The 14,537-nt window shown below is 38.4% G+C and overlaps 1 protein-coding gene across 5 annotated transcripts in view; it reads left to right on the forward strand.

Moving 5' to 3' along the window:
• JPH1 (junctophilin 1) overlaps positions 1 to 8,404 on the forward strand; it is a 78,592-nt gene extending 70,188 nt beyond the window's left edge. The window contains exons 5-6 of one of the 5 annotated variants that reach the window (XM_032250987.1): positions 5,823 to 5,918; positions 6,090 to 8,404. In XM_032250987.1, coding sequence (XP_032106878.1) covers positions 5,823 to 5,903 — 81 coding nt within the window. In that variant the 3' untranslated portion in view covers positions 5,904 to 5,918; positions 6,090 to 8,404. The remainder of the gene's footprint in view (positions 1 to 5,822; positions 5,919 to 6,089) is intronic. The other 4 variants (XM_032250997.1, XM_032251007.1, XM_032251017.1 and 1 more) reach the window with 4 other exon arrangements.
• Positions 8,405 to 14,537: the final 6,133 nt, after the last annotated feature.

A 14,537-nucleotide genomic window follows, 5' to 3' on the forward strand; every position in this document is an offset into this window, starting at 1 on the left:
CTCATTTAACTTTCAGCATGCATATCCTCAGGTTAATAAGGCCTCGCATATATCAATATTAGTTTACCTGATTTACAAGGGGCAAAATTCAAACAATGCAAGGCCATGTTTTTTACACCTTGTGTACCCATTTGTGGGCTTTAGTTGACTTCTAGGGGAAGCGTATGCCCCAGTGTCCTATACATTAGGCTGTGATGGGGGAAAAAATGTTGAATTACCCAGCTCTTACCTGAAAGAGGCTCTCTGTAAAGCAGTGATATATATATGATATAAATTCATAGCCTCTTCATTTAGGAAAAAAAATCTGTTTTACTTATGTGCAGAATCCTCTGATACTTTGAGTCAGCCAAGCATACTCCATGACAGTAATTGGTCCTTAGGGTTCCCCTCTACACCCCAAGGGGAAAAGGAGACCCCAGCAGGTCCGTAGCCACCCTGAGCTTTAGACTGCCTCTGCAAAATTCAAGATTGACTCAACACCTTTATGTGGTTCTAACAATTAACATTGTCTTCCTAATAGTATAATAGAAAGCTGCCTTCCCTACTCCAGAGTTAGGAAGTGACACAGTCATCATAAAGGTTGTCAGTGGATGACCTTTAAGACAGTGGAGTACTACATACAGTTTTGAGAAAAAGACACTGTATAAGTTAGACATTTGTAAATAATTTTAAAATTCACAGAATTGAACTTTGTTGCCACACTTCCTTGGTTCAAATCTCAGCTCTGTTGCTTACTGGCTGTGTGACTCTGGACAGTTTACTAATTGCTTTGTGCCTCGGTTTCCTCATCTGTACCTGTCACAGGGTTGTTGTGAACATTAAATGAGTTAATACTTTAGAAGTTCTTAGCATAGTGCCTAGCACAAGAATAAGTGCTCAAAAAACATCGGCTATTATAATGATGTTTGTTTCAACGCAATGCTATTTGAAGCATAAGCAGTTCAGAAATACTCAAATAGATTTGATCCATCCTCAGGATCACCCTGGATATTGATCTCCTGGATATTGATCTCCTAGACACAGAAAATCTCCTGGGACACAGACTAACACAGGAAATTAGTTAACTTGAGTATGAGAGGTAGGAGAAGGGAGGCTATGGCATTGATTATTCCTTGAGGAAGATTTTCCTCAAGAAACTTCTGTGACCCCTGTGGGCAATGGTTGCATATGGACTCATGTCCTAGGGGCACACATCTATGTGATCCTGAGATTTTTGTAGGTCTTTTGCAACATGACAACTCCGGTAGGATCAGAGGAGGCATCTTTAGCGTCTTACCGTTAGGTAGACAAGTGAGGAGTTTTCCAATTAGGTATCTCAGCCCATTCTGGAAAACGACTGCACTTTTTTTTTCAGCTATTCCTGTGATTTGTTCCCAAGTTTGCTGTGTGGTTTATCTAGTATTTCTTTTGAATTTGTGTAAAATTTAAAGCATCCCCATCAAATTAGTTTGAACCTCACCCCAAGAAAAGGTAAATACATATAATTAAACTTTGCTATTAATACTTAAACTTGGCTCTTCTCATGTGTTTCTAACTAGGGAAGCTTTAGATTTCACATAAACCATAATAACTCTTCTAGCAGAAAATTCCTCACAGTTTTAAATATGAGTGAGAATCTCTTAAATAAAAAAAAGTTAATTTCATTTGTTAGGATTTCTTTCCGTATTTTGCTTTCCTGTTTTTTATTTTCTTACCGCCTGAAAATTTCTCTTCCAATCAAGACTTACCCTTTGCCCCGCTACAGCTTCTTGTATTACACTTGTCCCAGTCAGTCTTGAAAAGCAAGACTGATTTTTTTTTTCATTTTGCTATTTTAAGCTACAACTGGCCACCACAGTCATATTTATGGGACTTTCTTTACCTTAGAGCTTTTTACCCTGTATCCTGTGCCTAGGTATATAAAGAACACAGAGGCCAGGGCTCGGTATCTGTCACTGAACATAGCATCCCGGATTTTCATTTTTCACCTGGTTGCTGTTTGACTCTTTCATGCCTAGTTTGCTCTCATCTTCACTGAGTCACCTTTAAAAATAGTTTTCTAAGTGAAGCTACCCTGGTGGGATAAATATATATGAGTGTGTATGTTAGAATATATACAGGAGAAATGTGCGTGTGTGCAATAGAAAAAATATATATGTATGGATGTTTCATTTTGGATAAAGCACTCATTCACTATTCATGGAATCTGGATTGCCAGTACAATGATATGTGAGCTAAAAACTGAAGAAAAGATAGTAAACTAAATTCAAATCAAGAGAATATACAGATTCAAAATACTAATTCAAAGGGATTAGATAAATTCACAGAATCTTATAAGGATTTATGAAATGGGAGTTAAGGTTCAGGCACCCCTTAGATTTTAGAAGTGGTCTTCATGGAAGGGACGTTCTCTGCTATTTCACTTTCCTGGGTCCACTGTAAGACACCGAAGTCTATGTTATATTGTTCTAACCAGGTGTATTTTTCCTCATCTTTCATAGCACTAAATTAGCTTTGAGAATTATAAAACAAATCCACTAGCCCAGAAGGGTTGAAATGATCCAAAATTCTTAAAACACTCATGAACAAAATCTAATCAAAGTATATAGTAGTACACGTGGAATCTCCAGAATGCTCCAAAATCTGGTTATGATGTGAAGTGAAAGAAGCCAGGCACAGAAAGACAAAGTTTGCATGTTCTCCCTTATTTGCAGGAGCTAAAAATTAAAACGATCAAACTCATGGAGATGGAGAGTAGAAGGATGGTTACCAGAGGCTGGAAGGAAAGTGAAGACGTGGGGAGAAGGGGGGTGGTTAATGGATGCAAAAAACCTAGAACAAATAAGATCTAGTACTTGATAGCACAACAGGGTGACTATAGTCAATAAATTTAATTGTACATTTAAAAATAACCAAAAGAGAGCCAAGCATGGTGGCTCACGCCTGTAATCCCAACACTTTGGGAGGCTAGGATTACTTAAGATCAGGGATTCGAGACCAGCCTGGCCAACATGGTGAAACTCTGAATCTACTAAAAATACAAAAATTAGCAAGGCATCATGGTGAACACCTGTAGTCCCAGCTATTCAGGAGGCTGAGGCAGGAGGATCACTTGAAGCCAGGAGGTGGAGGTTGCAATGAGCCAAGATTGCACCACTACATTCCAGCCTGGGTGGCAAGAGCAAGACTCCACCTCAAAAAATAAAATAAAATAACTAAAAGAGTATAATTGGATTGTTTGGAACACAAGGAATAAACCCTTTAGGTGATGCATACCTCATTACTCTGATGGGATTATTACACATTGTATGCCTGTATCAAAACATCTCATATACCCTATAAATATATACAACTACTGTGTATCCACAAAAATTTAAAATTTTGTAAATCTCCAAAATTTGAAACTTTTCCAGCACCAACATTATGCTCAAAGGGAATGCTCATAGCAGCATTTTAGAATTTTGGATTTGGGATGTTCAACCTGTACATCAGGAAAAATCTGAAATCTCAAACACTTAGGGTCCCAAGTATTTCAGGTAAGGGATGCTCAGCCTGTAATACCATTCCCTTAATCTGTGCTCAGTTGTGGCATTGAAAGAGCATCTCCACTATTTTCTGAGTTAAAAGAATTTCCTGTAATATTTCTATGCTCTAAATTAACTATAATGGAGGAGTTGCACAGGTTAGGACTCTACTGTTAATTTAGAACACAACTATTCTAAAAGAGCAGTTGGTTATTATCACAATTTGATATTTTTCTGATACTGTGGAAATTAAAGAATATAGATGAAAATGTCATTTTTTAAGAACTTAATGGGAAATTGCCTTTACACTAAGGCCTGCATCTTTAATAGACATATAGAGAAAAAAGCATGGAGCTCTGAAATGGCCAAACTAAAGCTTAAGTCGAGTTCTATATGTTCAGACTGACTGAGGAAACTAGAGCAAGACACTTATCCTCTTAAGCTCCGTAAAATGGAACTAATATTCACACGTAAAGAATAAACAAACAAACAAAAAAATCTACTCAGAGATGTCAGAGATGCTTAGCCCACTGTCCGGCATTATAAAAACCTGCAATAAAATGTTTATTTTCTTCCCATTTACTTGGGGTTTAAGAACTGATGCTTTTCCTCTTCCTAAATAGTCCCCACTTAAAGGGGACCCATGTTTACTTCCTCTTCCTCCCCCATTTTACTCATTACCAGGTTTGTTCTTCATTTAATTCAGTGATTTAATCTGTTTTGTTTAACAACCCACATTTGGGTCAGGCACTGTGGTTCACGCCTGGAATCCCAGCACTTTGGGAGGCCAAGATGGCAGAATCTCTCGAGGCCAGGAAGTTGAGACCAGCCTGGGAAACATAGTGAGACCTCATCTCCAGGTTTGGTGGCATGCACCTGTGGTTTCAGCTACTCAGGTGGCTGAGGTGGTAGGATAGCTTGAACCTGGGAGGTCAAGGCTATGATGGGCTAAGATCACACCACTGCATTCCAGCCTGGGCGACAGAGAAGAGCCTGTCTTAAACCAAAACAACCCACATCCACAGCACTTGGAAAAGTGCTGGAAGATAGTAGGGTCTCATTAAATATTGGTTGCCTGAATGAATTGGGCAATGTCATGTGTCTGTGCACTGGGTACATAGCGGGGAATAAGACAGGGCCCCTGCCACTGAAGCTCAGAGTCTTGTGGGGAGAAAGAGCCGTTAAACAACAAAGGACAATGGAGTATGAAACATGTTATTATACAGAAAGGGAAGGGTCCTCTGACCTCTACCATGGGGATGTGGCCTCAGTCAGGGAAGAGACCTTCTTGAATAAGTGATGAGTGTTTGACTAATGACAGCTTCAGTCTCCCTTATTCACTTACCCCACATCCAAAAAAAACATTAATACCTTTGAAGCCACTGTTTCAGTGTAGTCTCCTTCAACATCCTAATAGAGTCCACTGTTTCCTCATCTGTAAAATAAGGACAATAAAACTACCTGCCTCGTAAAGCCAGTTTAGAACACTTTTAATGCTATATAAGAATTAGACACTATTTTAACAGTAAATACCACACAATAACAATAAAGGTGGCTTCTTCATGGAGCAGATCTGAAAAGATGGATTATATGAAGTTGGTTTGTTTAAACAAGTAAAATTTGGGGCCCTTGGACTATCTGGTATTATGATATTTATCAAAATTGGATCCTATAGTTTGTAAAATATAACTTGATTTCTGAAATGTTGTGGTTGTGGTTAGAAAAATTTAAAAAGCTAGGGCTGAAGATAACTTCTGAACATCTCCAACTTCTCACTTACAGCTTTTACTTAACGGAAAGGGTGGTGTCCAAACAGAGGACCAGGGAGAAAACAAGAGGTAGAGAACCTCGCTTTGAGTTTTCCCTGAATTTTTCCTTGGGGTCAGCTTTGTCCTACAGATTTTGCTGTCATATTCTAACTTCCCTGAGGAGGAAGCAGCTCTTCCTCATCTCAACTCATCCTAACAACAAATGCACCTCTAACTCCCAGCAGTTCACAGGCCTGGTTATGGTGAGCTGCGTCTCAGCCCATGCTGTTGTCCATTGTTTTGAGATGAATGAAGTAGATCAAGATCAGTTGTTTACAACATTTTTAAACTAATTCAAGCCTGGATTCATTTTTAAGTGAAAGTTCTGAAATGTCTCCATCTAAACATAGTCTTGCCATTTTTAGTCTATACCTTTTGGAATTGCTATCATCTTTTATGCCTTATTTACTGCAATCGTGTTAATTTTCTTATTTTTTCAGTAATTGGCTTTGGTGCTATCTTGATGTTAACATAGAAAAGTTACAACTATTTTTTTCTGTTTCATTTTCAGGGCCCTAATTCAATCATGATTGTCCTTGTCATGCTGTTGAATATTGGGTTGGCCATTCTTTTTGTTCACTTTCTAACTTGATTGGAATTAGGACAGGTAAGAATCGCCTTAATTTCTATCTAAAAATCATAGTTAATAACATTCTTTTCTCATGTTCAAATTTACTATTTTTTTAACAATGACATATTGTCCTTCACTTTAATTTTGGCTATGCCTGAATGTGATTCAACATAGTTACTTAATGCTATAACTGTTTTGACCCTTCAGTGAAGTCATGACAACTAGTGGTGTTAGCCCACAGTTCTCTGCAGTGGTGCCGTCAGCCCTTTAAATGGCCGACCCCAGGCAGACTCAGACACAGGGAAGGAGGCTTGGAATTAGGATGGGATCGCGAGAGAGATGAAACTTGGAAAATTCAGCCAGAGGACCTGTTCGGTTCCCCTGGGAATGCTTTGTGGCTTTGGGGTCCTCTGGGAGCTGAAGCACACAGCCATGTTGGAGAGCAAAACTTAATAATAATTCTTTTTTAAAATCTGCTGAAGCAGCCCCATCCGGCGAAGTTCTTGGCATTGGCTACTCCATCTGTCCTAGCAGAGTGTGACTAAACTGGAAATGTATGGAGCTGCATTTTTTTTTTTTTCTTGATGGAAGTCAACAGCTGCCTTACTATTTTACCATCTGACGTTTTTAGTAGGGAGCTGGGGAAACGACTGCCCGAGGAATGCGGTCGGAGGATTGTGTTGCTGTGGACGTGGTTCCAACATTCACTCCTATCTCATTAGAAGAAATAGGTAGCAGCATCACTCACCAGTCTTATGCCATGACCTGCTGCTTTAACATCTCCTGGAATGTTCTGGGAGAGAACGTTTCGTTTGCTTGTGCACGACTCTGTTCATTTTTGCTGTTGATTTAAATATGATGTATAGTCATCTACCACCTGCAGTCCTGGCCGGATGAAATACACGTGTTGCATCTCAAGGAAAAGAAACAACAAAATGCTAGTGAAAATGTGCTTATTTTGATAGCAATATACCATCTTTTATGTCATTTATTCTTCCTACACTTGTAAAAGGTTATTTATCTTTAAAATTTAGCAATTTGAAGACACTATGCCTTCCTAAGAACTAACTTAATTTTAAATATTTTTAACATTACTGAGGTGAATTATTTATGCACTTAGAAAGTGCTAAATTTTAAAAGCTGAAAGACAACAGAATTCTAAGAAGTATAGTCCAAACGTTGCATGGATTGCAGTAATCAGTGTTTAAAGGATTCAGTTTCTTTGCTGACGTACTTTACAACCAAATAAAATCTTGTCGGTGGCTGTGTTAATTCCCATGAAAGTTAAGCAAGATGCTATTAATAAACTGCTCTGCTCTTTCTTGTTTTCTTTTTCCAACTTAAATGTCTGTTGAATACATTCAGGTAGAACATAAAGCCTTGTTCAATCACTGCCTCTCAGTTTTCTGCCTTTCCTGTTTTTCAAAGTCCTTTTGTAATTTCATTTCAAATTTTATAGGCTTAGACATTTTTATTTCAAATATGTGTCTTTTGCAGTCTTTTGTCATTCTGACATTTCTGGGGTTTTGCTGTTTTACAATTTACCCTTTATTATTCAGAAGCATGCTTACGTAGAGAAACTAAAGGGTCTTTATCAAAGTAATTACTTAAAAAGAAATCAGGGGAGGAAAGGTATCTATCTTATTAAGTCTTTTTAAAAACATTACATTGCAGAGGGGGAGCTACTCTGAAATATTTTCATGATTTGCATGATTTCATCAGATTTTGTTTTTTACATATTAGCTACCTTTTCAATGCAGAAGAGACAGTTCACACAATTCCCTGGTTAGCACAGATGTGCACTGAGTGCGTTGTCACCTGCAGGGTAGTAACCCAGTGATGTTTCTTGTAGAAGCGCAATATGTTGAAAATCCTGGGTGTGACCAATATGGAATAAAGAAGAAGGCAGAAAGAGAGCAAATGAAAAATTACAACTTGTATATTCATTTTTTACATTTTGCTTTGACTTTTAAATTTAGGAAAGTCTGTTTTTACCTGAGAACAAACGTTTAAAGTTTCTGTGTCAGTCTCAGTACTCTCACCGCCCCTCCCGAACCCCATAGCTCCTTATGCTGGGAAAGCTGGTTTTTTAAAAAAATAATAATAAAATATTTAATCTTATTGTTTATTTAAAATGTGTAATGCTTTGGAAATAATGGGTAACAGATAGAGGATATGTTTATAAAGTGAGCATGTTGGTCCCATTTATAAATATATGTATGATTTATAAGCTTTTTTAAAACAAAGCTCAAATTGTTGGTATTTTTCTAAAATGTGCACAGCTGTATTTTACATGAAGGCTCTTTCTAATGGGTTGTTATACTGTACTCAACATTTTGGACAGCACATGAAGTCTGCCAATGTACTTAATAAAACATGACTTTATTTAAAGTTTCTTGCTGTGAAAAAGAACTCCCTACCTGTGAGTTCCTTTATTTATAATCCTTGAAACCAAAATGTATAATGTACAGTTTTCACAACTGTATCTGCTCTAATAAAAAAAAAAGTTGGTTATTAATAAAGCAGAGGTGTGTTTTCTTTGTGAGTAAATTACTGTCTTTAGTTATGTGGAATGGTTTGGTGGTGGTGTTGAAAGAGATCTGCTGAAAAATTAACAGCAGAAATAGAAGGGGAAAAAATGCTTAAAGAAACCATGTGGCAGAAGGTAATTATACTGCTCCCCCAATTGTTTCTACCTTTCTTTCACCCTGGACCTTTCAAATAATTTTGCAAAATAAGGTTCATTGCTCTGCTTAATGCCTTCATTAGTTGGATTAGTGCCTTATCCAGAGTTTAAAGACTGCTTTTATTTTTAAAGAGAAACATGAAGTAAATCTCCCTCCTACATGGGCACTTTTCAATTAATTAGAATTTTTTTTTACCATTGTGCCTCAAATAAATTAATATGTTGCTGTGACCCCTGCCGCTTAGGTGCACTCCTGGAAGGTTAAGCACAATATGGGTTGAATAAACCCACCAGCACCGGGACTTCCAGCCGCTGTGCTCCCTTTGAAATCATCCAACGTACCTGCCTAAGCTGCTCGCTCAACACATAGGGAAGCCACCTGTGCACTATGATAAAAGAACCATCTCCAAAACAGCTTCCCAGGGAGCTGCCATGGTGATTTTAAATTCTCAGATTCATCACCCCTGCTGATGGCTAAGATATTGGAGCCCCTCATATAAATAATGCACAGAGTTATCACCTCAAGGGCTAAACAGATTACTCAACTTCAGTAATTGGTCTCCTAGCAAATCCTAAAGGAAGAGAATGCAGAACAGACTTTGGAAGCAGGGAAGGGAAGCACAAGGTGCTAGAGAGATTGTTGATTCCAGATTCGTGTCCAAGCCACACATTTTGAGCACTGATGCCAAAGCTAGGGTGAAGCTTGTGTGGTTGGGAAGTCTGGAAAATATTCTACATGCCCTTTTAATGCAATAACTGTTTCTCAAGAGTTGTGGCTAGCAGGTTCCCCAGGCATACCCTCCCTGCCATTTGCAGCTTTCCTGCCATGCTTCAGAAAGTTACATGGCCTCATCTTCCCAACTTAATAGGTGGCTGTAGATGTGGTATATTCTGCTAGTACAGTGTAACAGTTCATCAGACTGTGTTTGGTTATTCCAGGTGTAAGAATTATATGTTCTGACAGTCTGCTCTCACCCCAAAAGTGCTGAAATGCAATGGCCTCTATAGGGGTCTAGTTTACAGGAATAGGAGAAAATAGCAAAGACAGAGAAGACAATTAATACTGGTGAATGTTGTCAATATAGATGAAATTCTGGCTTTGGTCATGATTGATTGTGGATCCTTCTCTAATCCATGCCCTTGGTTTCCTCATCTGTAAGTTGGTATAGTCACAGTACTGGTTTCACAGGGTGATGGTGAGAATGAAATGACCTTATTTATGTTAAGTGTTTACTATGGTGCCTGGCACATAGTAACTGCCTTGTATATGTTTTTAACTGATTGAAAGAAGCAGGGATAAAATTATTAAATTCCTATTCGTGTCTCAGACATACTGGAAAATATAGTAAGACTCCATTCTCAGGGTCTTTTTATAATGGCTAATTAGGTCATGGGTCATGGGATGTCCTTGCTTTAGCGGTGACAAGTGAGTTTTGCTGGGAAAATTAAAGGCTGCACCTACAGTTACTTCTCTGTGCTAACATGTGTTTTCCAGTATAGGAGAATACGAGACATTTGATTTAAAAAGAGCTTTCACATCAGTGTCTCATTGGATTCTTACAATCTCCCTGTGAAAGTTTTCCTGCAGTTAAATGACTTGCACAAGAGCACGTAGCCATAAAACCATAAAAATCTGTATCCGAGTCCCAGATCTGATACTAAATCCTGTGCTTTTTCATTTCACATATTGGCTAGCATTATTCCACACTGCCACCCATCACCCATGAGGATATGATAGGAAATACCATGAATCCAAGGTAGCAGTGTGGGTTGAATGAGCCCATTTCTATCATATGCTCCTTAATGCCTCTAAGTTGATATTACTACAGCAGAGTCTTTTAGAAGTTCTGAATAGCATATATTTACAATCCTACTGTTTTATCACTTTTAGCAAGGTATTTATATAGTAATATGTTTGAACCTTATAAAATACAAACTATCATTACCAAAATTTAACATTTATGTAATGGTGTTTTAAAGAGGCATGTTATACATGAACTTGGTATCTGTGTTTGAACTTGAGCTCAATAATTAACATGGAAGTTGCACATAAAACCTAGAAGACATAAAAAGGTTTGGACCAATGTTGTGGTATTCTTTTGATACCTTATGTCAATATTCCATAAACCTTCCCTGATATTCTCTTGAATCTGAAGTCCGATTTAGATAAGCCATCATGGAATTAACACGAAAGTGAGGCCCTAAAATTTGTTCAGCTGGTGGTTGATAAAGCTGTTTGCCTAGTATGGTAAAGAGTTGAATGGAGGCAGAGATGAACAGAAGATTATAACACTGATGTATACATTCTTCCTTGTCCCCTGCCTCAACCCAAGCAAACTCGTTCATAAAATGTCAAGAACTATATTAAACATGTGCACTGAGATTCATGATGATATTTGCTTATGGGAAAACAGAGGTCTTTGGTTTCAGCAATGTATATGCCACAGCCTTACCACTTACAACATATATTTGGAGGAAAAGAGTCACAAATATCACATCATCTGCACATAAAAGCGGAAGCAAAGGTCAGGAGAAGCCAAAGATTATCTAATTATTTTATGGACATGATTAATTATTTTATGGACATGTTTTAACAACTGCTTCCGACCAGTAAAGCAAGTACCTACCTAGAAGTCACATAGCTGCTTTGGAAGTGGATAAAGCCCCCAAGGAGGTGCTCGAACATGGAATTGCTATAGCACCAACAGGTGGTGGAATCCATGGCCTAAGAACTACACATAAATCATAAAAGTAGTTTTGGCCAGATGCAGTGGCTCATGCCTGTAATTCCAGCACTTTGGGAGGCTGAGGCGGGCTGATCACCTGAGATCAGGAGTTCAAGACCAGCTTAACCAATATGGACAAACCCTATCTCTACTACTAAAAATACAAAATTAGCCAGGCGTGGTAGCACATGCCTGCAAACCCAGCTACTTGGGAGGCTGAGGCAGGAGAATCGCTTGAACTGGGGGGCGGAGGCTGGGGTAAGCAAAGATCGTGCCGTTGCACTCTAGCCTGGGCAACAAGAGAGAAACTCCCATCTCAAAAAAAAAAAAAAGGCAGTTTTACATCAGATAATTGGACTAAATAAAAAGTCAAGATTGGAAACATTCTAATTCATACATTATCGAAAAGGAAGTGTGCTGTTATCCACTGAAACAAAGCAAGAATCTATAAAATCTCACACAATAGAGCACCAAAGAATGAGATATTTATGTGCTCAAACTAAGGTTTGATGTTATCTACATTCAATTTGTCATGATACGGCAAGTAATGTGGGGAATTCAGCATAATTTTTGTGTCTCGGTGTCTGCTTTATTCCATTCAAATTATTGTGTATAGAAATCGTTTTCCATTTTTACTAATAATAGTGTTCATTTTTTTCTTCACAAAATAGTATTACTAATCTAAAATGCCCTGGCAGGCTATATTTGGGAGTTTTCATTGGTTCACTCAAACCATCAACAATTCACCTGGATTTGTTTTGACATTCTAAAGACTACCTGAGTAGGTTATAAAGGAAGCACTCCAAACCTTCTGCTCCCCTGCTGCAAGCTTTCAGGAATGTTAACACTGCCTGTGTGTTCAGTACAGTTTAGTCCCTTAGTCCCCTGCAAAACCTGAGCTCTCCCTCTCACCTGACCATAGCTCCTTGTCAGCATCGCCACACCAGTAGCATGCTCAGACTCAGAGTTCACCAGTGAAGTTTAACAGTCAGGTCAGATTAGTTGGGGATATTAATTCAGTTAGAGAAGTGTAAGAATAACTGAATTTAGGCATCCTGATCTTCCTTTCTCAGATGTCATTTTTATGAAACCAAGCATACACTTCCTTTTGAGTCATCCCCATATGGTATGCCTGCACCAAACACCATGTGTCCAATTCTGGTACACTCTAAGGATTGCTTTGGTGTCAAAATGGGAACAATAATATCTGCCTCATAGTGTTTTTAATAACAATCAAATTAGGTAACTTTAGTAAACTCCTCAGCACATAGTAGACTCTCAACATAGAGTAGATACTATTATGTTAATAATGTCAGTTTTAGCATTTTTTTTTTTTTGAGATGGAGGTTCACTTTTGTCACCCAGGCTGGAGTGCAATGGCACGATCTCAGCTCACTGCAGCCTCTACTTCCCGGGTTCAAGTGATTCTCCTGCCTCAGCCTCCCAAGTAGGTAGGGTTACAGGTGCCCAGCACCACACCCAGCTAATTTTTTGTACTTTTAGTACAGACGGAGTTTCTCCATGTTGGCCAGGCTAGTCTCAAACTCCTGACCTCAGGTGATCCACCCGCCTCGGCCTCCCAAAGTCCTGGGATTTCAGGCGTGAGCCACTGTACCCGGCCTTATTAGCAATTTTTACTTATTTCTACATCGAACATTTATTATATGCTTAATTGATGCTTCTTTAAATTCACTGAAATAAAAAATCCTATGAGCCTTAGGTCGTTAAGCATCAGGTCCTGCCCTAAGAAATGTACTCTACATGCAGAATCAAATTGCAGTTCACAAAATTAAATGGGTTTCTTCTCCAAAGCAAAGGGCAGATAAAATTCAAAGTTTTTTAATGGTAATCAGAAGATACACTGATGATTACTGATGCAGCTTTCATAAGAGGCTTAGGAATATTCAATAACACAGTACTCATTATATCCACTAGGTACAACCATGCTTTAATGTCTGTTACAAAGACTGCATGATAAAAAGATACAATTAAGGTGCATAGGAAATGAGCCTGACAAAGGCTTGCCACAATGATTATACTCTTGGTTGTAGAAACAAACTTCCTGGTGTGTGTAGAGCCTCAGGATTTTCACTGATATGCAGAAATGTGTTAACGGGCCTAGCCATTATGTTTAATCACTGTGGTTATGAACACAGACAAATGGTTTTGGCTTTAAATAAAATTAATATATTTAATCGGAAATAATAGCATGGCAAAGTATCATGCTAGATCTTCCATAGCTGAGTAGTCAGGGTAGCAACCATTAGTTTATAAGTTCGGTGATTCATATGTATAAAGAAGAGAAAAGATAAAAACGTATCTATTCCAGTTCAGTGTAGACGTCCAGATAGCTTATCTCAAATCCTGTGTTAAGCTAAACTCTTGTGCTTTTCTTCAATAAGCAACAAGAAACAATTCTACTTTAAACATATCAATTATTTTAAGGAAAATATGACATTAGATGAAAGTCACCTCCTGGGACTTTAAATATTAGCTTTTACGTCATTAAAACTTCTTTTTTTTTTTTTTTTTTTTTTGAGACGGAGTTTCACTGTTGTCGCCCAGACTGGAGTGCCATGGTGCACTCTCAGCTCACTGCAACCTACACCTCCTGAGTTCAGGCAATTCTGCCTCAGCCTTCCCGAGTAGCTGGGAATACAGGCACCTGCCATCACACCCAGTGAATTTTTGTATTTTTAGTAGAGATGGATTTCACCATGTTGGCCAGGCTGGTCTTGAATTCCTGGCCCCAGGTGATCCACCCACCTCGGCCTCCCAGAGTGCTGGGATGATAGGGGTGAGCCACCATGCCCAGGCCAGTAAAACATTCTTTTATCAAACTCATTCTATATTGACCATAATAGAAAGGAGACTATTTCAGTGCTTCTCAAACTTTAACAAGCATTAGAATCGCCTAGAAGTGAAAACAGCTTGTTGAGTTTCTGATTGATTAGGTGTAGGAGTTTATAGTTTTAATATGTTCCCAGGTGATACCGATGCTGCAGATGAGGCAGCCACATCAAAGTGGTCCCTAAAGGAACTGCTGTAGTATTTAGTAAAGCAATCAACAAGTATTAGGCATCAACTACATACTCAAGGCCTTTTGCTTGGCTGTGTGTGATATAGTAAAGAGAAGAAAGACTGGAAAAGAATATGTACACATATCTAACATCTGTATAACCATTTATTATCATGTTATTTAATCCTTATAATAACTCAGAGAGCTAGGAGGTATTTCCTTTA

This window comes from Sapajus apella, unplaced genomic scaffold (assembly GCF_009761245.1).
Source record: "Sapajus apella isolate SASKATOON/1434 unplaced genomic scaffold, GSC_monkey_1.0 scaffold3, whole genome shotgun sequence".
NCBI lineage: Eukaryota > Metazoa > Chordata > Mammalia > Primates > Cebidae > Sapajus > Sapajus apella.